General features: G+C 42.6%; 1 protein-coding gene across 3 annotated transcripts in view; it reads right to left on the minus strand.

Annotated features, from left to right (window-relative positions):
• The window catches only part of STX18 (syntaxin 18), a 123,174-nt gene that overhangs the window by 16,164 nt on the left and 84,362 nt on the right, over positions 1–22,648 (minus strand). For all 3 annotated transcript variants that reach the window (XM_007100832.4, XM_055086146.1, XM_024119256.2), the window contains 3 exons: positions 21,816–21,893; positions 21,590–21,656; positions 8,081–8,196 (listed from right to left, as the gene is read on the minus strand). In XM_007100832.4, the coding sequence (XP_007100894.1) occupies positions 8,081–8,196; positions 21,590–21,656; positions 21,816–21,893 (261 nt within the window). The remainder of the gene's footprint in view (positions 1–8,080; positions 8,197–21,589; positions 21,657–21,815; positions 21,894–22,648) is intronic.

A 22,648-nucleotide genomic window follows, 5' to 3' on the forward strand; every position in this document is an offset into this window, starting at 1 on the left:
GCTCCCAGAAGGGGCTGCCCCACCCAGGACCCTGATAGAGAGGCCTATGCGGCTCATCCAGGGGTGGGCTGGGAGCAAGGTGGGGGGAGGGAGGGGGGAGGCGGAGCGTCACTCCTGGGCGGAGGCTGTAATGGGGTCTTTTTTTTGTATAGGTGACTTTGTGTCGGGTGTCTCAGCAGTGCCTCTGGGCTCGTCAGTGGGTTGCCAAGTACTTAAAGGCAAATACTGCTTCTTTTTCTTTTCTTCCCCAATCTCAGTAAATCTCCCATAGCTGCTCTCAGCCCCATGAGATGGGCAAGTCCAGAGTTTTTGTTTTGAGACTGATAAGGGAAAAGAACATAATGATAGCAACAATTTAGAGAAAGAAGATTAGGCAGACCTATGTACAAGGTATGGTTATTATTCTGGATATGTCATCACAAAAAGACTCCATGTCATCTGCGACCTTGTGCAAGTTTTTAAAAATCGGCTGTTTTTGCCAGAACTGTCATCATATTTATAAAAGACACATGTATAACTTAGATATAATATAGGACCTATAAATATAATACATAATTTTTATATAAAAGATATTTATAAAAGGTTAAAAACATCTTTAGAAGCTGAGGAGGTGTTTTTCTGAGACCACATTCTTCAGGTGGAACATCTGTACTTTTCACTCATCCCACCCCCACCCCTAGAGCCCTCTATCTCCTACTTGACCTCATTATTGTAACCATCTCAAGCTTTTACCTTTATGTGTTTTAAGGATTAGAACATCAAATTTAGAAACACAGAAACATCATTCACATCAGAACGAAGCATGAATCAGCTCTGAGCTAGAATGGAAAGTTTGTTAAGAGCCTTTGCAGCCACCTGGAGCCACCTGACCTGCAGCTGTAAGAATCGGCCTGAAGCAAGGCACACCCCACGCGAGTGCTCTGCCCAGACCTCCATGCACCCCGATGCCAAGGCACTCAAGTCCAGACTCCTTGGTCCAGTACTCAAGGCCCTCTGTATGGTCTGGCCCCATCCACCTTTCCCACCTTAAGGCCCACTCCTCCTCCCCTTTCTGTGAGTTTTGCTGACCCAGAAGTGGTTTCCTTACTGACTACATTCCATACCTCTCCCACGCTTTCCGGCCTCTGAGTATCTACTCATGCTGTTTCCTCTGCCTAGAACATTCTAAGCTTCCCCTTTTTCAGGTTCAGAGACTCATTCTCTGGACCGCCTCCTCCTGAAGTTCCCTGGCCCTCTGAGTGGACCACGTCCTTCCCACCTGTGCCCTCTCTCTCTGGCACTACTCACTTTCTCAGGGGCTGGAATCTGATCTTCCCTGTCGACTGAGGGCAGGACCCGTGACTGACTGGAGAAGAATGGCAAGAAGTATTCACAAATAACCGTACCCATCTTAGCGGAAACCAATGTCAGGAAACAAATTATAAATGGGTCCACAAAGATCTCATCCTGGCTGAGTAAGAATATGGAAGGAAAACAACCTAAACCTCAGATATGCACAGAAGGTCAGCTGTGACCACAGAGGTGCTTTATTGTGCTGCCTAAATCAAAAAGTAACAAGACTAGTGCCTTTTTTAAGAAACAGGAGTATGACAAGCAAGAAACCACCCTCTGCCTAGAACTGTACCGCCTAGTCCTAAAGTCTTTTTTCTAAGTTACATCTCATGTTTCAAAAGCAAAATGAAAAACCTGAAAAGATAAGCAAAAAGACACCACATAGCCCAGATTTTAAAAATCCTCTGCTAACTGTAGATAACCTTAGCAAGATGTCCACGGAGAGGAAGAAGCTGTCTTCCAATGGCACAGAGAAAAGGGCAGATATACGACCCCTAAGAGGAACCAGCTGGGTGTGGGGGACGAGATTTACCTGCCAGCATTGAGGTGGGGACGGAGATGAAATGTCAAAGGCCCTGGAAAACTGGCAGCACCACGGAGGTCTGCGCAGGCTTCTCCCCTCCCCACACATTCCCCTTAGGTGACGCATCCAGGCCCGCGGCTCTGAACTGCCCATGTCCTATGACTCCCAAAGACCTCCAGCCCTGAGTTCTTCCCTGGTCTCTAGGCTCCCTCCAACAACGGACTCACTATTTCCACCTGAAAATCCAATAGGCATCTCAGACCTCACACGTGCAGCCAGAATATGATTCTGCTCCCTCCCACTCCTCCCGGCCTCACTGCCGAACCTCATCGTCCTCGCACCTTCCTCATCTCGGTCGGTCCAGCCCAAACCTAGAAGTTGCCCTTGATGGCTCTCAGTCCCTCACCTCTCACGTCCTACCTACTGGCTAACCTTCAGTTCCCAAGTGTGAGCGGAGTTTGAGCCCTTGTCTCCACAGCCATCTCCGTCTCCACCGCCGCGTCCCTCAGGTGACACCTCGTCCCGCCGGCGTGTGGCCTCCTGCAATAGATTCCCAACAAGGCCACTTGGTTCCCCTTTTTCTCACTCCACTCCAGCTCCACACGGTTGTCAGGGAGGTTTTAAATGTGACCCAGGCCTTGTAACGCTCAGCTTAACAACCTCCAGGGCTCCTCACTACACACAGACTCAGAGCTGAACCTTTCCCACAGCCTGTAGGGCCCTGTGTGATCAGGCCTCTGCCTCCTTCTCTCACCCCTTCTTGTACCATTCTCACTGGTGCCTCCCTCTCGTTGAGTGTGTGTGTGCGCGTGTACATGTGTGTGCGCGTGTACATGTGTGTGCACGCATGTGGGAATACGCCAGCTCATTTCTCCCTCCTTGATCTTTTCACTGGCTGGTCCCTCTGCCTGGAGAACTTTTACCTGCAGGAGGGTTCTGATTTCTCCACATCCTGCAAACGCACTTATCATCTGCCTTTTTCATTCTAGCCATCCTGGTAGGTGTGAAGTGGAATCTCATTGTGCTTTTGATTTGCATTTCCCTGATTACTCATGATGTTGTGCATCTTTTCCTGTGCTTTTCGGCCATTTGTATTTCTTCCTCATAGAGATTTCTATTCAGACCCTTTGCCCATTTTAAAACTGGGTTATCATTTTCTTATTGACTTGTAAAAGTTCTTTCCATGTTCTTGATATAGACCCCTTATCAGAGATATGATTTTCAAATATTTTCTCCCATTCTGTGGGCTTTTTCACTTTCTTTTTTTTTAACCTTTAAAGCACAAAAACTTTTAATTTTGGTGAAGGCCAGTTTATCTAATTTTTCCTTTTGTTGCTTGTGTTTTGGTGTCATATCCTTGTTAATCTTTTGTCAAGTCTGAGGTCAGGAAGATTTAGCCCTATGCTTTCTTATAAGAGTTTTAGGGTTTTAGCTCTGCGTAGGCCTTTGGTCCATTTGAGTTACTTTTTTATAAATGGTGTGACTTAAGTGTCAAACTTTGTTCTTTTGCATGTGGATATCCAATTTTCCCAGCACCATTTGTTGAAGAGACCGTTCTTGCCCCCTTGAATGGTCTTGGTCCCCATGTTGGAACTCAGTTGACCAGAGAGAGCCACACGGTTTTAATTCTGGATTCTCAATTCTGTCCCGTTGATCCATATGTCCGTCCTTGTGCCGGTACCACACTGTCTTGATTACTGTTGCTTTGTAGTAAGTTTCGAAATTGGGAAGTGTGAGTCCTCCTACTTTGTTCTTTTCCAAGACTGTTTTGGCTATCCTGAGTTCCCTGCACTTCCTCATGGATTTTAGAATCAACTTGTCAATTTTCACAAAGAAATCAGCTGGGATTCTGAAGAGGAATGAATTGAAACTGTAGATCATTTTGGGGTGTACTGCCGTCTTAACAACACTAATTCTTCTGATTCATGACCTTGGGATATTTTTCAATTTATCTGGATCATTTTTAATTTCTTTCAGCAATGATCTGCAGCCTTCAAAGTATGTTTTACATTTTTGTTGAATTTATTCTTTTTGATGCTATCATAAAGGAATTGTTGCTGTTTAAATTCCGTTTTTGGATTGTTCATTGAAAGTATACAGAAATGAAATCTCTGTATAATGGTTTTGTATCCTGCAACCTTGCTGAATTCATTTACTACTTTTCTTTAATTGGTGTATTCCTTAAAATTTTCTGTACACAATACCAGGCAGTTTGTGAATAGAAAAATCTTCCTTCCTAATCTAGACTTTCATTTCCTTTGCCTTCCTAATTGCCTTTGCTATCTTGGCCAGCCTACTAATTGACTTCCAGTACTCATTTGCAAAAGAATCCTGCCCAATCCTTAGTGTCAAGCAATGGATCTCGTCATAACTGCTCTACGAACTAACGTAAAATGTGCTCTTTGTGGAGCCCTACTGCACATGCCAGACACTGCCTGGCCCTTTATACTAGCTCCTGAAATGCTCACAACAAACCACAGCCACATGATACTATAAGAAAGTGGAGGCTCAGAGTTCAAATAACTTGTCCAAGGTCACGGTGCAGGACAGAGGCCAGACTGTGAAACCAAGGTTCACGACCCTTCCATGACATCACACTGCAACCACTGTGCTTTCCCTTCCCTCACACTCAGAGGAAGGGATGGCCCATCTCCATGAACAGAAAATAGATAAAGGTGGGGTACAGCAATGGTAATAGCTTTCTTTTGGGAAAAACAAACAAAATGAAGTAGAAAAAGCCTGTTATATATGCAGGAATTTGTACATAAAGTGTGCACATTTTTAACAAGCACTAGTTCAGATTTTATTACCCTTTGGGACTCCACATAACCAAGGCAGAGATGACTCAGAAAGAAGCATCACCAAATGACCATGGAGGAAAGAGCTGCCTGGTAGAGCTGTGGGGACAGTGAAGTGGAGCCAGGAGTGGCAGCAGGGGCCAGGATGCAGGGGAAAAAGCAAGAGAGGACCAAGATGGAGTGGGAGGAGTCCTGAGATGTATTTACAAAATGGGGGAAATGGTTCTCGGAAGTGCCACTAAATGCTGCAGCTGGGACCTTGACGGCCTCCAGAGAGACACCCTTCACACCATTCTGCTCCTACACGCTGATCAGAAGCGAAATTGGAGGGTTCTCTCAACATTTTGGTGGGCTGGCTTAGTCAGGAGATAACTTCGTGATTACAAAGCATCCAAATACTGACTTAAAGATAAAAATATAAACCGTGAGGAACAGCATTCTTTCACTGACCATTTGTTTTCTACCACCGAGAGGCAATAGGTTCCTTTTGCTTCAGGAAATATTTCCACAGCAACTAAAAGCAATCAGTGCTCCAAATAGAGTCTTCATTCATTCATTTTTTTCAACAAAGATTTAATGAGCACCTCCAATGTGCCAGGTATTGTTCTGGGTGCCAGTGTTACAGCACTGAACAAAGCACATACAGAAATTCCTTGTCCTTGTGGAACTTATGTTTTAGTAGGGGAGACAGAGCATAAAGGATATAAATGAGTCAAACATGCAGAAGGGTAGCGACAAGTGCCGGGGAGAAAGACAAAACAGGGAAGACCAGATCGGTAGGCTTAGTGCCTCATCCTCTTTCTACTGACCCTCATTCCTCAGGGATCCCAGCCTGTCTCATGGGACTGACGTGATCTAAAGACCTGTCCCCTGACCTCTAGACTCATAAACCTAACTTCCTGCCCAACCTCTGTGCCAGGCATCCCTAAATTAACATACTCCACACTGAGCTGATCTGCAGCCCCCAGCCTGCCCCTCCTCAGCCTCCCACATCTCAGGGAAGGGCAGCCACCTGCTTCCCACTGCCAACAACCACTGCAGCCTTCCTTGCCCCATCTCCTCCTCATGCCCCACATCCAGGAAGCACATTCTGTGGCTCAACTTTCAAAATATATCCAGCATTCTACCCCTTCTCCTCCACATCCCTGCTACCATGCTTGGTGTGGTGCACCACCACCTTGTTTCTAGGAGACTTTAGCAGCCTCCTAACTGTCCCTATTTTGCTTCTTGATCCCCTAAACAATCTATTTCGACAGAGCAGCCAGAGGGACCCTGCTCAAATGTAGTCCTCTGTGTGACAGTCCTCTGTGCAAGCATCCTGGTGGCCTCCCACCTCACTAAGAGTAAACAGCTCTCCCGTGGCCCAGAAGGCCCCATGACCTTGGTGCCCTGGTACTTGCTCACTTCCTGCCCCTCTGCTCTTCCCTTACTCTGCAGCTTCCCGGCTGCTCATTAGCACACCAGGCACTTCTGCTTCCTTTGCCTGTGACTCTCTTCCCACAGAGAGCCACATGGCTCACTCCTCACTGCCCTTGGGTCTTTACTGAAACCTCAAGGACTCCGACCTCTCCAGTGGGCCAAATCTCTATTACCAGGACCCTCTCTCTATAGCACAGACTGACTGTGTACCCAGTTGTGTAATATTCCATTACCATCTGTTCCCCTCTGGACTGCAAGCACATGTGCCTATTTTCTACTCGCTCCTGTATCCCCAACACCTAGTGCAGTGCCTGGCATAACAATTCTCAGTGTGGGCGAAGGGAGCCAGCAAGGGCAGACTCTCTTCACATGAGATTCACCCTCACCTGGGCCCCAAGACTCTGGACTGGCTTATCCCCACTCTCAGCAGCCCTGACAATAGTTCCTGAATGAATGAATGGATGGATAAAGGGTTGAGCAGCTATGTCTGGCAGGAGTAAATTTAGATATGATACCCCTGTGTATTGTTTACGAAAAGCAGGGCCCCATCACTTTGTGACTGATGCTGGGGTTTTCCCTCATTAGGAACAAGTGGAGATGGGGATGGGAGGGTGTGGGCGAGCCCTCTGGCCTATGGGACAAGGCAGCCTCCAGAGAGGATGGGCTCAGGCTCGACAAAGAGTGACCCAAACCTGGAATCCCAGTGACGCCCTTATCTTGTTATTTGACTTTTAATAGGTTATATAATTTCTTCAAAGCTCTGTTTCCTCACACATAAAATGATGACAATAACACCTCAAAAGACTCAATGAGACTTGATTTGTTGACACCCCCAGTGGGTACCCAGCACAATGAAGGGGGGGGCGGTCACTGAACGCCAGTCTCCTTGCCCTTCCCATAGAAGCTGTTTTCAGCCACAGGAAGGCCTCTGGCATCTCTCAGGCTCACAAAGCCCCAAATACATTCTGAATTCCCTCGCTTGTAGTATGTAGGGAATAAATTAGACGGAAGGGCAGCACAGATCCACATGTAAATGCCAGGTCCACCATTTATGAACTTTTAACTTGGACAAGTTTCCCAGCCGCTCAGAGCCTTTAAGAAGGCTCATCTTAAAAAAAAAAAAAAAAAAAGGTCATAAACTCCATCCCAGAGGGCTGCTACAAGGATGGTGGTGACGTCTGTGAAGATTCAGGACAGTGCCTAGTACCTGGGAGGCATGCAGTAAATGACAGCCATTGTGAGAGTACAGAAGAGGGGGCGAGGAAGGCTCTCGGGCCTCAGCATCCTGGAATTCACACAAAGCAAAATCTCACGTGCCTCTGAGGTACAGCAAACTAAGCATGCGTCCCCTACACAGGGTGGCCACCCTGGCCAGACACATGGATTGCAGATGTCCCTGACAGCATTATATATATAGTCCCCTATGTTTCCAGACTTTACAGAGACACTGTATTTATCCAGCATCCACCAAGTGCGAGGAGCTGTTCTAAGTTATGGGCCGGCTAGCAAACATGAAGACAGGAAGTGTATAAACCCAGACTTGCATTCTGTCCTGTTGGCTCAATTGGCTGACAAAGGCGGCTGACACCACAGGCTCCGCCCCAAGGCAGGATGGTCAGGTCCAGGCAAGGTCAGTGCTGACAGTGCACTGCGTGGGTGCAGGGGAGGCAGCGCCCCACCGTTCCTGAGACTGACAGGCAGAGATCCCCATGATTCTTCCAGGTTCTAAGTCTCCAGTCCCCACCCCACTGGTGCACAGCAACTCAGGCCCTTTCTCTGGACCTTTGCGGCTGCCAGGTGACTGGGGGATCCTCCCACCCCGCCCCCGCGGCGGCATTAAGATCCAACTGTGACCAAAAAGGACTGACACTTCCGCGTTTCCTTTGTTTTATGCAAATACTAACACCACAAGATGTCTGGGGCTGTGTTCCTTCTTTTTCTGCTCTGTATTTTGGCCAACGTGTCACAAGGAAGAGGCGCAAGGCCAGATTCTGATTTTAATTCATACCTGGAAATTCTTCAGCGACGGGTCTTTCTTCAGAGTCTTTTGAAGGATTCTGTGAAACTTTCTCAGAAGACATGGATTCTCTTGTCTTTGTATTTGGTTCTGGTTCCAGCTTAGATCTAAAGATAAAAAATTAGCAGTCATATCATTTACTTACACAACAGGATTCCGCCTGAAAGCAGAGAGGAGTCACACATGGCCCTCACGCTTGCTCTGTGCCCTCTGGGGGAGAGCAGAGCCGCTGCCCTGGGCCCAGCGGCCAGCCCCACACAGCCTGAGTGGGGCACTTACTTCATGGCAGACCGCACACCCCCAGCCATAGCACGCAGCAGGACGGGTGCCGTCAGGACGCGACGAAGGAAAGGACACCGGAACAGCCCGACCTCCTGAACCCACACTCCACACGTGGGCAGCGAAGGCCGACTGCTCTAAGTTCAACCAACCCAAGAAGCTGGTTGTCTTACACCAATGCAAAAGTGTTGCGGACTACACACAGCACGTGTTATATAACAAATACGATATATAATATCTGAAAATAACTGAACCATAAAAGCACAAGCCTTCAAACATCCACTGGGGGGCAAGGCCTTGACTCGGGTCCCTAAGCCTCAGCACTTGGCACTGGCCCTGGGCTCCTCCCACAGTGTATTCTCTTCCACCCTCAGGGCCAGGTGCAACCTCACGCGCTCACAGAGGCCTCCTCTGACTCTCCTACCTAAAAAAGGCCTCCTCCTGTCACTCTGTGCCCCAGTGCCTGTCCATCTTCTCCCCAGCAGTCACTGCAGTCTGGAATCACCCTGCTCGTTCATTTCTTTACTGTCTGTCTCACTCCACTGCAGTGCACGCCTTGAGAGCAGGGTACCTGACTTTAGAAGTTGTGGTTGCTGTGTGGCCCTAGGTTCTAGATGAGCGTGTGCCATTTAGTGTTTAATAAATATAGGTTGAATGCACGGATACTTTATAATTGTCAATAAATGGCTAATACGAGGAAAAACAACCCGGTTATGAAACAACGGGCCTTGTATTGGAATTCATACAGCACTATGAAAATTCTAGGCAGATTGCTAAAAAGATCTAAGATAATTTCCACATTACTAGGCAGAAGGACTAAAAATAAAAAGAACAATGTAAATGTATATAAGGGTGATATAATTAATGCCAGCTAACATTTATTGAGGGCTTATCAGCTATTGGGCACTTTTCTAAGCACTGTATATGCATAAATTTATTTAATGTCATACATCCCTATAGAGTAGTTACTAGTATTAATGGCCTTTTTACAGAGGAGGGACTGAGGTATAGGGAAGGTAGGAAACTTGCCCAGGTCACACAGTTAGTAAATGGCTGGGCTGGGATGTGACCTTCGGGAACCCCAAACACAACAGACTAGTGTTCTAAGAAAGGCTGTTTTGGAAATACTCCTCTACAACATTAACAATAGAAATTTCAAAAGTAATTATAATATCAATCATGTTAAGTGTTCCAGTTACTACGGCTGAGTAACAGACCCACTCTAAAATTTAGTGCCTTGAAACAATATTAATCATTTACCATCTATCGATGTTTCTGGGGTCAGGAATTTGGGAGTAGCTTGGCTGGGCGGTTCTGACTCATGTGGGTACCGTTATAGGGCAATGGGGCCCCACCATCTGAAGGCTTGACTGGGGCTGGAGGGTTCACTTCCAGGGAAGCTCATTCACACAGCTGTGTGTTGATGCTGGGAGGAGCCTCATCTCTTCCTCGTGGGGCCATGTCAATGTGTTAACCTGGCATGGCAGCTGGCTTCCCCCAAAGAAAGCAGTCTCAGAGACTATGGTAAAAGCTTCAATGCATTTTATAACAGCCTCAGCCTCAGTTTATAACAAACTGTCATTTCTTTCATATTCCACTGCCCAGGCAGTTGCAATGGTCCACTCAGGTTCAAGGAGAGGGAATACAGACCTCATATCTCACGCCCAATGAAGCAGTAACAAAATCACATTTTAATAAGACCATGTGGCATGGGATATGTTTGGGTGCAGCCATCTTTGAAAAATACATCTGCTATTCTAAGTATCACAGATATGCACAAAGATATAGTTTCAAGGATATTCAGCACTGCTTCTAATAACAAAAAAAATGACTTAGATGTTCATCAAAAAGTACCTGGTTTAGAGTTGGAAGATACAACGAGAGAGAAGACTCCATTTGCAACAGCCAAAACAAAAAAGATTAAAAAACTAACAATAACAACAAAAATTGCAGCGTAAACTTAGCAAAAAAAGCCCAAAACTCACAGATGTTCTTGAAAGATAAAAAAAAAAATACTGTAACAAATGAAAAGATATATCATGTTCTTGGACTGAAAAAAGAAATATCATAAAGCTGTTAGTTCTCCCTAATTTAAAAATATAATGTGATCCCAATAAAAATATCACCAGGTTCCCCCCGCCCCCGCCATCTTGAAGTCAGACAAGTCAATTATAAAATTCATTTGGAAACATGCAAGAATAGTCAGAAAAACTGTAAATAAATATTGAACTCTAGTTAATGATATACATGCTGAAGTATTTAAGGATAAGTGTACTGATGTTTGCAATTTATTCTGAAATGCATAAAAAATACCAAATGGTGTTAACGCCTATGGAGGGAAATTTGGTAATATCTAGCAAAATTATATTTACTTTCTAACCCAGCAATATGACTTCTATGACTCTATCCCAAAGATACAGCAATAATATGAAAAAGTAGGTGCAAGGCTATTCATTGTAGCAATTTTGTAATTCAATTTTAATACAGCAAAATCCTGGAAACTAACCATATGTCCATCAACCTGGAACTGGCTTAATAAACTCTGGAGTACTATGGAGCTGTAAGGAATGAAGAATACCTTTATATACTGCTATGGAGCAAATCAAGCAAGGTGAAGAGAAGTGTGTATAGGGGGGAACTTCCTTAATCTGATAAAAGACATCAACAAAAAATCTACAGCTAACATCATACCGTATGGTGAAAGGCTAAATGTTTTTCCCTAAGATGAGAAAGAAGGTAGGGATGTAGTATACCTGGGCAACAAGAGAGGACAGAGAACAATTACAAATCATTTTATGAGGCCAGCATTACCCTGATATGGAAATCTAACAAAGATATGACAAGAAAGGACAATTAGACAAATACCTTCATGAACATAAATGCAAACATCCTTAACAAAATATAAGCAAACTGAATTTAACAATGTATAAAAACAGCAATGTATCATGGCCAAGTGGGGTTTATCCCAGGAATGCAGAGTTGCTTTAACATCTTAAAATCAATCAGTGTAATACACATTAACAGAAAAGAAAAAAAGCACATGATCATCTCATTAGATGCAGAAAAAGCATTTGAAAAATTCAAGATACCTTCATAATAAAATGTTTCCGCGAACTAGTACTAGAGAGTGTGCAGGAAAGGGTTGACGCAGCAGGTTTGGGTGTTCCAACTCTACACATTACAAAGAAACTGGCCCTGGACCAGCTCCTGGGAGATAACCACCAAGCTCTTAGAACATCCTGCCTGATAAAGACTGTTTTTGTACCCCTGGGGCCTTGGACCACACCAGACAGTTTACACTAACAATGTGATTAATGTTGGGGTCTTGGACCAAGCTGTATGAGTTCGACCTCTGGAGGGACTAGAGACTGATTAACTACAGTCAGCGGCTTGGGTGCTCCATGCATACATGACTGATCCCCAATGAAATCCTGTGGGCTTCCCTGGTTGACAAATACTGTGTACATGTTGTCCCACATCACACATTCTCATTGCTGGGAGAATTAAGCACTGTCCGCACTATTCCATTGGGAGGACAACAAGAAGCTTCCATCTGGTGGCTCCTGGACTTTGCCTTACGTGCCTTTTACCTTTGCTGACCTTAATCTGTTTCTTTTCACTGTCATACTATACCATGAGTATAACTGATTTTCTGGGTTCTGTGAGTCCTTCTAGCAAATCATTAAACCTGAGGGCAGTCTTGGGAACCCCTGACAAAGAAGGGAATTTCCTAACCTGATGAAGAGCTACAGAATACCTATAGCTAACATACACTTAATGTGAAGCAATAAATCCTTGCCCAATAATTAGGAACAAGGCAAGGATGTCCATTCTGACCACGTCTATTCAACATGGTACTGGAGGCCCACATCCTAGGCAGTGCAATAAAGCAAGAAAAAGAAATAAAAGGCATAAAGATTACGTTATTTATATATGGCATTATTGTTTATGCAGAAAATTACACAGAATTTACAAAAAAACTGCTAGAACTAATATGTGAATTAATTAAGGTGGCAGGACAGAAAGTATTTTGCAGATACAAAAATTAATTGTATTTTCTATATACTAGCATTGAGAAATTGAAAAGGAAAATTAATAAAACAATACCACTTACAAGAGCTTCAAAAAATCTAGGAATAAATTTAACAAAAGATGAGCAACATCTCTACTACGCTGAAAATGACAAAATATTGCTAAGAAAAAGAAATTTAAATATAAAGATAGAAATCAATGAAAAGATATACCATGCTTGTGGATAGACATTAAGATAACCATTCTCCCTAAATTTATATATAGGTTCGATATGATCCCTATAAAAATCCCAGCAGGTTTTCTGAAGAAGCTGACAAGCTGATTCTAAACTTTCTATGGAAATATACAAAGGATCTAGAAGAGCAAAAAATAATATTGAAAAAGCAGAAATTTGGAGGACTAACATCAGCTGACTTCAAGATTTACTACAAAGCCACAGTAATCAAGATAGTGAGGTACCAGAATAAGAAAAATCTGATTAATAACACTGAATAAAGAGTCCAGAAACAGATATATATGTATGGTCAATTGATTTTTGACAAAGGTGCCAGGTCAATTCAATGAGGAAAAGAAAGCTGAAATATTGCTGGAATAAGTGGATATTTATATGGAATAAAATGAACCTCAACCTCATCTCACTATATCAAAAAATTAATCTGAGATAGATGATGGGCCTAAACATAAAACCTGGAATCACAAAGATCCCAGAAGAAAACATGAAAGAATAGCTTGGTAGACAATATAAAAACAGATAAATTGGATTTCCTCAAAATTAAGAGTTTCTGCTCATCAAAGGACACCTTTAAGAAAATGAATACACAAGCCACAGAACAGGGAAACATATTTGTAGCACATATCCAGCAAGGAACTTGTATGCAGGCTATACAAAAATAACTCCATCACAAGTCAACAATAAAAAGACAAACAATCCAGTAAAGAAATGGGTTAAAGACTTGAACAGACATCTCAAAGAAGAAAATATACGAATGGTCCATAAGCAGAGGAAAAGGTGCTCTAGACCACAGTCTAGAGCAAGAGCTGAAAAAATTAGCTATTACTACCACGCTTACTACTGCTGCTACTATCACTGGGTAATAAGAAATGGCAGAGGGGTTGGATAGTCTTGTGAAATCCTAAAGAAATATACATTTTTTTATTCTGACAAGATGCAGACCTAAGGAGGAACAGAAGAAAACAGCTGACAAAATCCATTAATAATTCAAAAAATTCAGGGACTTCCCTGGTGGTCCAGTGGTTAAGACCCCACACTTCCACTGCAGGGGGCACGGGTTCGATCCCTGGTTTGGGAACTAAGATCCCACATGCTGCGTGGTGTGGCCAAAAATCTTAAAAAAAAAAAAAAATCAAAAAATTCAGAGAAGGGAGAACACTGCTATGATCAGTGCAAGGGACTCAGCAGGGTCTTCCAATTAGGGGCCAACTAGTGCTCATCTTCTGGGTTGGTGCTGTGGAGCGGGAAGGATTTGAGAAGTCTCGGTAGATCAGCAGGGGAGAGGTCTCGGGGGGTGGGCAGCCACAAGCTGCTTGAGCGTGCACAGCCTTGTCCTCAGCCATGTTCCTCAGTAGGACTGGCCTGATGTCCTCCTAGACTATCTTGGCTGACAGGTTACTCCAGTAATTCCACACATCCATGGTGGCTGGAGACTGGGTCCTTAAACCATTGGCTGATTGACTGCCTGAGAAAGATAAATATGTGTAGAAATATGTTTGGAGACAAAAGTGGGCTTGGATCCTAGTCTGCAGCTTATCTGCAGAGTAGCCTCTAGTCTGCCACTTATCTGCAATGTGACAGGTTTTTTTGTTTTGTCTTTTTAAATTCTCTTTGTCTGAGTTTTCTTCATCTGCAAAATGAATTAAATAGCGCTTTTCTAAAAAGGTTCTTGTAAACATTGAATGAGATCACCCGTGACAACGGACCTAGCGTAGAGGTTGGCACGCAGTAGGTGCTGCCCTGGCTCACCTCGTAAGCACTGGGCCTCAGTTTCCATATCTGTAGAGCAGCTTCCAGTATCTTCTATTCCAACCAATAAAACAAGGTTCCTTCTAACTTTTTCCGTTTCACTTCGATAATGAGAAACCTGGCTTCTGGTATCCTTCCAATATTAACACTCAAAGTCATTGCAAAGACTAAATAACACAGCAGACCAAAAAAAAAAAAGTACTATGGAAAAGCTAAGTACTTTATAAATTCTTACTGCTACTAATTCAGAGAGTAGAAATAACTGGGGGCTTCTCAGGGAAAGTGTCACTTAGCCAAACTCTTGAAAGAGGAGTCAAGTTTTGCCAGGCACAGAAAAGCAGAAAGGACATTCTAGGCATAAAGAACCTAGGTGTGGAATTGCTGGGTCATTGGGTGGTCATTTAACTTTGGAGAACTATTTGGCTGGTTCTTTTTTTTTTTTTTTTTTTAAATAAATTGGTTGTTAATACACTTTTCTTTTCTTTTTCTTCAATTTCTTTTTATTTATTTATTTGGTTGCGCCGGGTCTTAGTTGCGGCAGGTGGGCTCCTTAGTTGCGGCTTGCCAGCTCCTTAGTTGTGGCATGTGGGATCTAGTTCCCTGACTAGGGATCAAACCCGGGGCCCCTGCATTGGGAGCATGGAGTCTTACCACTGCACCACCAGGGAAATCCCTGGCTGGTTCTAATAAAGAGTTACTTTATTAGAAGTAAGTAGCCATAAATCAGAGTTCCAATTATTAACCAGCCATAAATGAGAGTTCCAGTTGCTGCATATCCTCCCTAACATTGATCACTTTTATTTTAGCCATTCTAACATGTGTGAAATGGGATCTTGTGGGGTTTTATTTTATTGTGAAATAATCACATGCAGAGAAGTCTGTAGTACGAAGAATGCTTTTTCCTGAACCATTGGAGAATAAGTTGCCAACCTGATGCCCCTTCACCTCTGAATATTTTAGTATTTCCTAAAAACAAGAGTATTCTTTGATACAGTCAGAATACAACCATCCGTATCAGGAAATTCACATTGATACATTTCTCCCATCCTCTCCCTAGACCCCATTCTAATTTGACCAGATCTCAATAATATCCTTTATAAGAAAAAAATTCAGTTCAGAGTCACACACTGACTGAATCTAGTTGTCGTTTCTCTTTAGTCTCCTTTTGGATTGAACATAGCTTAGCCTTTCCTTGAGTTTCAAATTCTTGATACACAATAATGTGCCAGTTATTCTGTAAGACATCCCTCAATTTGAGTTTGTCTGAACTTTCCTCGTGGTTGGATTCAGGTTATGTATCTCTGGTGTAAAAACAATATGATAGGGCTTCCCTGGTGGCGCAGTGGTTGGGAGTCCGCCTGCCGATGCAGAGGATATGGGTTCGTGCCCCGGTCCGGGAGGATCCCACATGCTGCGGAGCGGCTGGGCCCGTGAGCCATGGCCGCTGGGCCTGCACGTCCGGAGGCTGTGCTCCACAACGGGAGAGGCCACAGCAGTGGGAAGCCCGCGTACCGCAAAAAAAAAAAAAAAAGAAAAAACAAAACAATGTGATATGATAGAAGTGATATTCTATTTCCATACTTCTCATTTCATCCTATCAGGCTGTACATGATTTCACTTTGATCACTTGATTAAGGTAGTGGCTGTAACCGTAAAGTTACTCTTTCCCTCTTTGTAATTAATAAGTCCTGGGGGAGGGAATGCTTAGATAGTATGCAATTATCAATTTCAAACTTTCAATTTACTCATTTATTTATTCCTCTCTAGATGGGCTCATGATGCCCTACTTTATTCAATGGGTTATAATTTGCTACCATGTATTTTGACGCTCCAATTGTCTCTAATTTGGTCAGTGCAAGCCCCTTCAAACTGGCTTAAGTCCTTTTTGCATGTCCCTGTCACTCTCTGAGCCGTTCCTTGCTTTCTGGCACAACAAAATGTTCCAGGCTCATTTTATACTTTCCCTGACCCAGCCCCAGAATCAGCCATTTCTCCAAGGAGCACTGGTTCCTGGAAGCTGAAAACTGCTATTAAGAAGGCAAGATCTGAGTGCTAAGTATTCTTATTGCTACTGGGATGTCGGTGCGTCCAGGCCCTCTCAGTGGACAGAACCAGAAAATATGTGTATGTGTTTGCAGACCTAGACACGCATACACATTTACAACCATATTTCATTTCTATATCTACCTATCTATGTAAAATGAAAACCATGAGTTCACACCAGTACTTTTCATTCCAATCCAATTTCCCTTTCACTCCCCTCAGAGTGTGAAACCTGGCTCCCATTATCTGTATATACTTATTATTTGATCAATCCCCCTTGTATATCACCAACTTGCCACCTCCACTGCCACTCCTCCCCCATGTGGACATGCCCCTGTCCTTGCTCGGGCTCTCACTGCCCATGCTGAGCCACCCCTCCTCAGCTTGCTCAGACTCTGACCTGCCCTGGGAAATGACAGCTCCCCGAAGCTGCAGACACGCGCCTTACGCTGCCCCGCTCCATGACTGCAGGACTGAATTGTTCAGGAAGGAGAGGGGCTTAACTGACTTTTAAATAAAGGGTTCCATTGATGTCTGTCGCCCCTTGTGTCCAGGGTATGCTAATGTGCCAGTTTTTAATTTAAAATGAATAAAAGACTGCAATGCAGCAGACGTAGATGAAGTTGAGTGCTTTTTTTTTTTTTAAGTGATAAAAACAGATCTAATTATACACAGAATGTCTACTGAGATCCTCAGGGAAATTACAGATTAACTAGTTGAAGGCAATTTGAAAAAAGCAATTTTTAAAAAGTCATCAGAAAGATCAGTTTATGCTCCATGATTTACGTAAACTGATTTCTCTAACTGAAAGCTGAGCATTTCATAACAGCAATCAAAACAGTTTCCACCTGGTCAACATCTGTTTCCAGGTCCCTTATTTGAAAGACTTTGGGATTTTATTTAAAATTTAAGAACAGGAAGAGATAGAAGAGAGAGAGAGAAACATATTTTCCAGTTTTAAAACTAGAAAATATGTGGAAGAATTCTCTGCAAACCTTAAATAAAGCCCTATACAAATATTAGAGAAAAATGATTAATATTCCAGAGTCAGGCATAGCTCTTACACTTCTTTTATGGCCCCAACAAAGACTCTGGGTAGAAAGGAGATATTTTTGATACCTAATATTATAGCACTCTCATTTCAAAGATGGCTTTCAGTCTAAGGTATCCACGCTGGCACAGGTACCCTGTACTCCCACAGAGCAGGAATACCTCACACTACCTTAAGCCATCTTCACACTTACAGATATTTACTGGGCATCTACTCCACACTGGGTGATTTTCAGGCCAGTGCTACTCAAAGTACGGTCCGCAGACCAGTATGAGACTATGAACTGTTTGTTACTGGTCTGCTATGAATAAGTACAAAAATGAAGAATAAGCATTTAGAAACATGTATAGCAATTTGATACTGCCATTTAATCAGGGGACTCCTGTCTCTGAACAGGGCATAGACCACTTCAGGTGTTATCAAACTACGGTGGTGGCTCACCAGCAGCATAAGCTATGAACTTGACCTGTGCAGTGGAACTTGACACATCACTCCATGATGGACTGCAAAGAAAAACAACAGAAGTGTGGTCCTTCACCTCAGAGACTTTGGTCTAAGCCAGGGGTCAGCATGTTTTTCCTGTAAAGGGCCAGATGAGAAATACTGTAGGCTTTGTGAAAGAACATATATGGTCTCTATCACCATATTCTTCTTTTTTTCTTTTGCTTCTTGTTTTACAAACATCTAAAAATATAAAAACCATGTTCACCTTGAGGGCTGTACAAAAACAGGCTAGATTTGGCTTACAGGCCATAGTTTGCTGATCCCCTGTTCTAGGTGGTGAATAAGACAAAATCACAGGTGGGGGGAATATGGAGAGGCTGGTAAAAGGGTACAAACTTTCAATTATAAGATGAACAAGGTCTAAGGATCTAATGTATAACATGATGACTATAGCTCATAACACTGTATCATATAACTGAAATTTGCTAAGAGAAAAGAACTTAAATGTTCTCAGAAAAAAAAAAAACCTGCTATATAAAAAAAAAATAAAATAAAATACAAAAATTCAAAAAATAAATAGGTAAAAAAAGATAAATATATGAGGTTATGAATGTGTTAACTAGATGGGCAGGAATCCTTTCATAACGCATACATATATCAAATCACTACAGTGTACTCTTTAAATATTTTAAAATTTTGTATGTCAAATACAAAAAAAGCTGAAATTTAAAAAAAAACCCACAAAATCATTGCTATGGACTTAGTATCACATCACATCACTTCTTGTTTTCTTCATCTCTATCACCATTATCATCCCCAGCATTGGCAAAATTTACTGAGCTGTTACGATGTGTAGGATACCGGGTTAGGGGCTGTGGATATAAAGAGGTAAAAGACAAAATTCTGCCTTCACCAAGCTTCCAATCTAGTTGGAATGAGAGGACCAAATCACAAATAATACTGTGAGTACATTCTTTAAGTACCAAATAAGTATGGTGAGAGCACGTGTTGTAAGTATACCAATTTTTCTTTAAAGAAGGAAAAATGGAATGCAGCAAAATTTTTATCTTTTGTAACCAACCTAAGGGAGTAAATAATAAATAACTCAAGGTCATACACCTGGCCATGGGATTGGGCACTATTTCTAAAGTGTGTTTGCCAGGTGTTTCAAGAGTAAAGGGCTCCACAGTGAGCAGGGCTCTCTCTTAGAAAGATGTAATCAAGGCACAGGGTCAGTGTAAAGACTCAGGGAACTCTATACACTAAGAGTTTCTCAAACTTGTTTGACCATGGAACCTGTTTACAGAGTAACACTTATTTTATTTAGGTTGCCAGGATTTCCTCAGAATATCATAGGAAATTCTCACTTACATTATCCTTTACAATTAATAGTAGGATGTGACAATATTCTGATAATTAACTTCAAGCTACAACGATAAATTCAGAAGGTGCTGTAAACTTGTCTAGACTTCCTATCTGTTGTTTCATAACCTGTGCAATGTTAGAAGAAACATCATCTTTCAGGCAATATGTTTTATCAATCTCAAGTCTCCCTTGAAGCAGAAAAAATAGCCTGGAGCAGGCATGGAGGGAAAACCCCAGAAAGCTTGGCTGAGACTATGTCTGCCTTCACGGGCAAAACATTTTCACCCCGTTTGGAACAAGAGCCCTTTGGTGTGAGAGATTAGTGTGATATTACCATTCTATGAAAATAAACACCATCAGAGAATAACTTTTCTCTTACACTGTGAAAGATTTAAAATACAAAACTATCAGACTGCCCCTTTACTAACAAATACGCTTTTCTTTCACCAAGAAAAAAACAAACACGAGAGTAGCAACAATGCCATAAAACATGAGAACTTGGGTTTCTCAAATCTATTTTATAAGAATGATTTTTAACAATAACCATCACCAATGAAAACAAAATAATACAAAAACAAAGAACACACCAATCCAACTTGACAATGAAAACAACTCTACTTACAGCCAAATTACCTTCAGGAAACTTGCCATTCATTCATTCATTACACAGTCCTTACTGAGTGGCTTCCCTAGACTGGGACAGGCATCATGCTGCACACTGGGCTAAGGGGGCGTGCTAGCAGCTTTCTAAGAGTGGAAGTGTCATACCTGACCATGACAACGCGCAGGGAACCTACATAGGAAGGAGCCACTAATATGGCCCATGGGAACTGCGGAAGTCCTTAAAGAGCAAGCAACATCTTAACTGGGGCTGGAAGTATAAATAGGAATTTGCTTGCCACATGAATATAGGGGACGGGGCAGAGAATATAAATATATATGTGAAGGGTATTCTGGGCAGAGACATCAGCAAGGATTAAGGCATAAAAATGTCAAAGAACAAGACCTCTTTAGAACACAAAGCAGTCAGGTATAGTCAGAGCATAAACCCAAGGAGAACAACTAAGAAACAAATTGTTACGGGCCTGGAATGTCATGCTGTGAAGTTTAGCTTCATAAGACACTGGAGCAAGGGAGTGATAAAAGTATATATATGTTTTAGGCAGATGCCTTCTGGGGTAAGGTGAGGAAAGAACTAGAAGGGAGGGCTGGACTACATTGTGAAGGGTCACACAGTTATTTCCCTCAAGGTCCTCTGCTCAAAGTAATTGGCACAGGGCAGCTATCTGACAGGAGACGAGGATGAACTTCACTGCCTAAATGAGAACAATTCCCATCTGATCTTAATTTGTCCAAACCTCTGCTGAGAACCAGGAACTGAGGAGGCAGCTGCAAAAGCCCCTTCTTACTTTACTCAAGGTACCTGTTAAGTCTCAAGTGTCAAGGTCCGTCTGAGATAAGGAAGCAGATTTGGCATGTCTCGCTCTGGTGGGTGTGAGACCTAATGACCACGCACCATCTCTCGATGATAAATCACACACCATCAAGGCCCTAACTTCTCCTCCAGGACTTGCTTTGGGCAAATACTCTGCCTGCCCTCCTGCCTGAGCCTGGACTGCTTTCTTCCTCTCTAATCCCTTACCCAGATTATTTTCTTTCAGCATCCAACACAAAGCCCACTGTTTGAGAAATCTGCCCTGGTTAACCTGACGTTCAAATCTGAGTTCAGGTATGTGACACTGGGCAAGTAACCCAAATTCCCTGAGCCTCAATTTCCTCTATAATATGGGGTACTAATACTTTTTAATAGAGTGGCTGTGAGGACTAAATGAAATAAACGTAGTGCCTGACACATGGTAAATGCTTAAGAGCAGATAATAGTATAAGTTAACATACATTAACCACTCATGGCAAGTGTTTTACCTATATCAACTCATTTTGTTCTCACAACAACCCAACAAGGTAGGTATTATAAATCTTTCCATTTTACAAGTGAGGAAACTAAGGCACAGAGAAGTTAAGCAATCTTCCCACAGTCACACAGCAAAGCCAGGATTTAAACACAGGCTTCCTGCCTGCAAGCTGGAGCTCTTAGGTCCTAGGCTTTGCTACTCAATGGTACCAGTCCCCACTCTGAACTTGCTACTGATCTCACTAATTATGATATATCCTGATTAAGTAGCTTATTTTGCATGTTTATATAGCAACCCAGTCTGACTCTAAAGCATAGTGCTCTACAAACTTTATTTGCTATTATTAGCATTACTATTATTTATTAAAGAACACCAATGGAGACAATACTTACAATCTTTTCTTGTCCACCACTCGCTTAACTCGGATGGCTCTTTGTTCTGAGTAAAGTTTACATACTCCTGTTCAGGGGAAAATACCAGAGACCACTTAAAACTGCTTCTCAGGCAAAGGTATCATTAAATACAATGAGACAGGACAGTCTTCAGCTAGCAAAGCTAAATGTTGCATCCCATCTATTGTGAAATGCCACATTTGACCTTTAAGATAAAATGAAATACTTTTTAAGTAATCTTCAATGAAATCCAAGACAGCACTCCTGTGCTCCTTCACTTGCTGGGAATGTATCTCCTTGTGGGCTGTAACAGAAAAGGACAATATTCAGGGCTCTGTATTCAATTATACAGAAGAACAATTCATCAGCTTCCTCACAACAGTTTCTTTATTAGAAGTATTCTTAAAAATACAGCTATAAAACAAGTCTTGTGTCAAGTGACATTACATTTTTAGAAGAGTAAGAGTTACTAGGCTTTGTTGAGAGTAAAAGATTCAACCTGCAGAAAAACTAGTCAAATAATTTATGGTTTATTACAGCACGTAGGGATGGCATTTGACACAGCCCTCTTCTTGAGTGCTGACCCTGTTCGTTATTAACAGCGTCCAAAGCTCAAGCTGACCTTCAAGTAACATGTTTAAATCAAACTCAGAGCACACACGCCCCCTCTGGCTGCCTGTTTTTCAGCTTGGAATGCTCTGTCCTCTCCCCTCAGCCATTCACATTTCCTTTAGACACCGAGTCAAACCTTCCTTCTCCAGGAAACCTTGATTCTCTGAGCCACAAGGATGCCTTTCTTCTGTGAACCATCACTTCTTCTTAGAGTCTGTGCCAGTTACTTTGCTAGGACAGCTCCGGTTTATGAGAGACTGAGTACCTACCATGTGCAGGCACCCTGTTAGTACTTTACATAAATCACTGCTAATGATCCAAACAATCCAAAAGGCAATTATAATTATGCCTGTTTTACACATGAAGAAACTAAGGTTCAGAGTCAATAAGGAGGTCAAGGTCACGTGGTTTGGTACTCAATTCCTTTTTATTAATGTTCATGTATTT

This window comes from Physeter macrocephalus, chromosome 7, assembly GCF_002837175.3.
Source record: "Physeter macrocephalus isolate SW-GA chromosome 7, ASM283717v5, whole genome shotgun sequence".
Taxonomy (NCBI): domain Eukaryota; kingdom Metazoa; phylum Chordata; class Mammalia; order Artiodactyla; family Physeteridae; genus Physeter; species Physeter macrocephalus.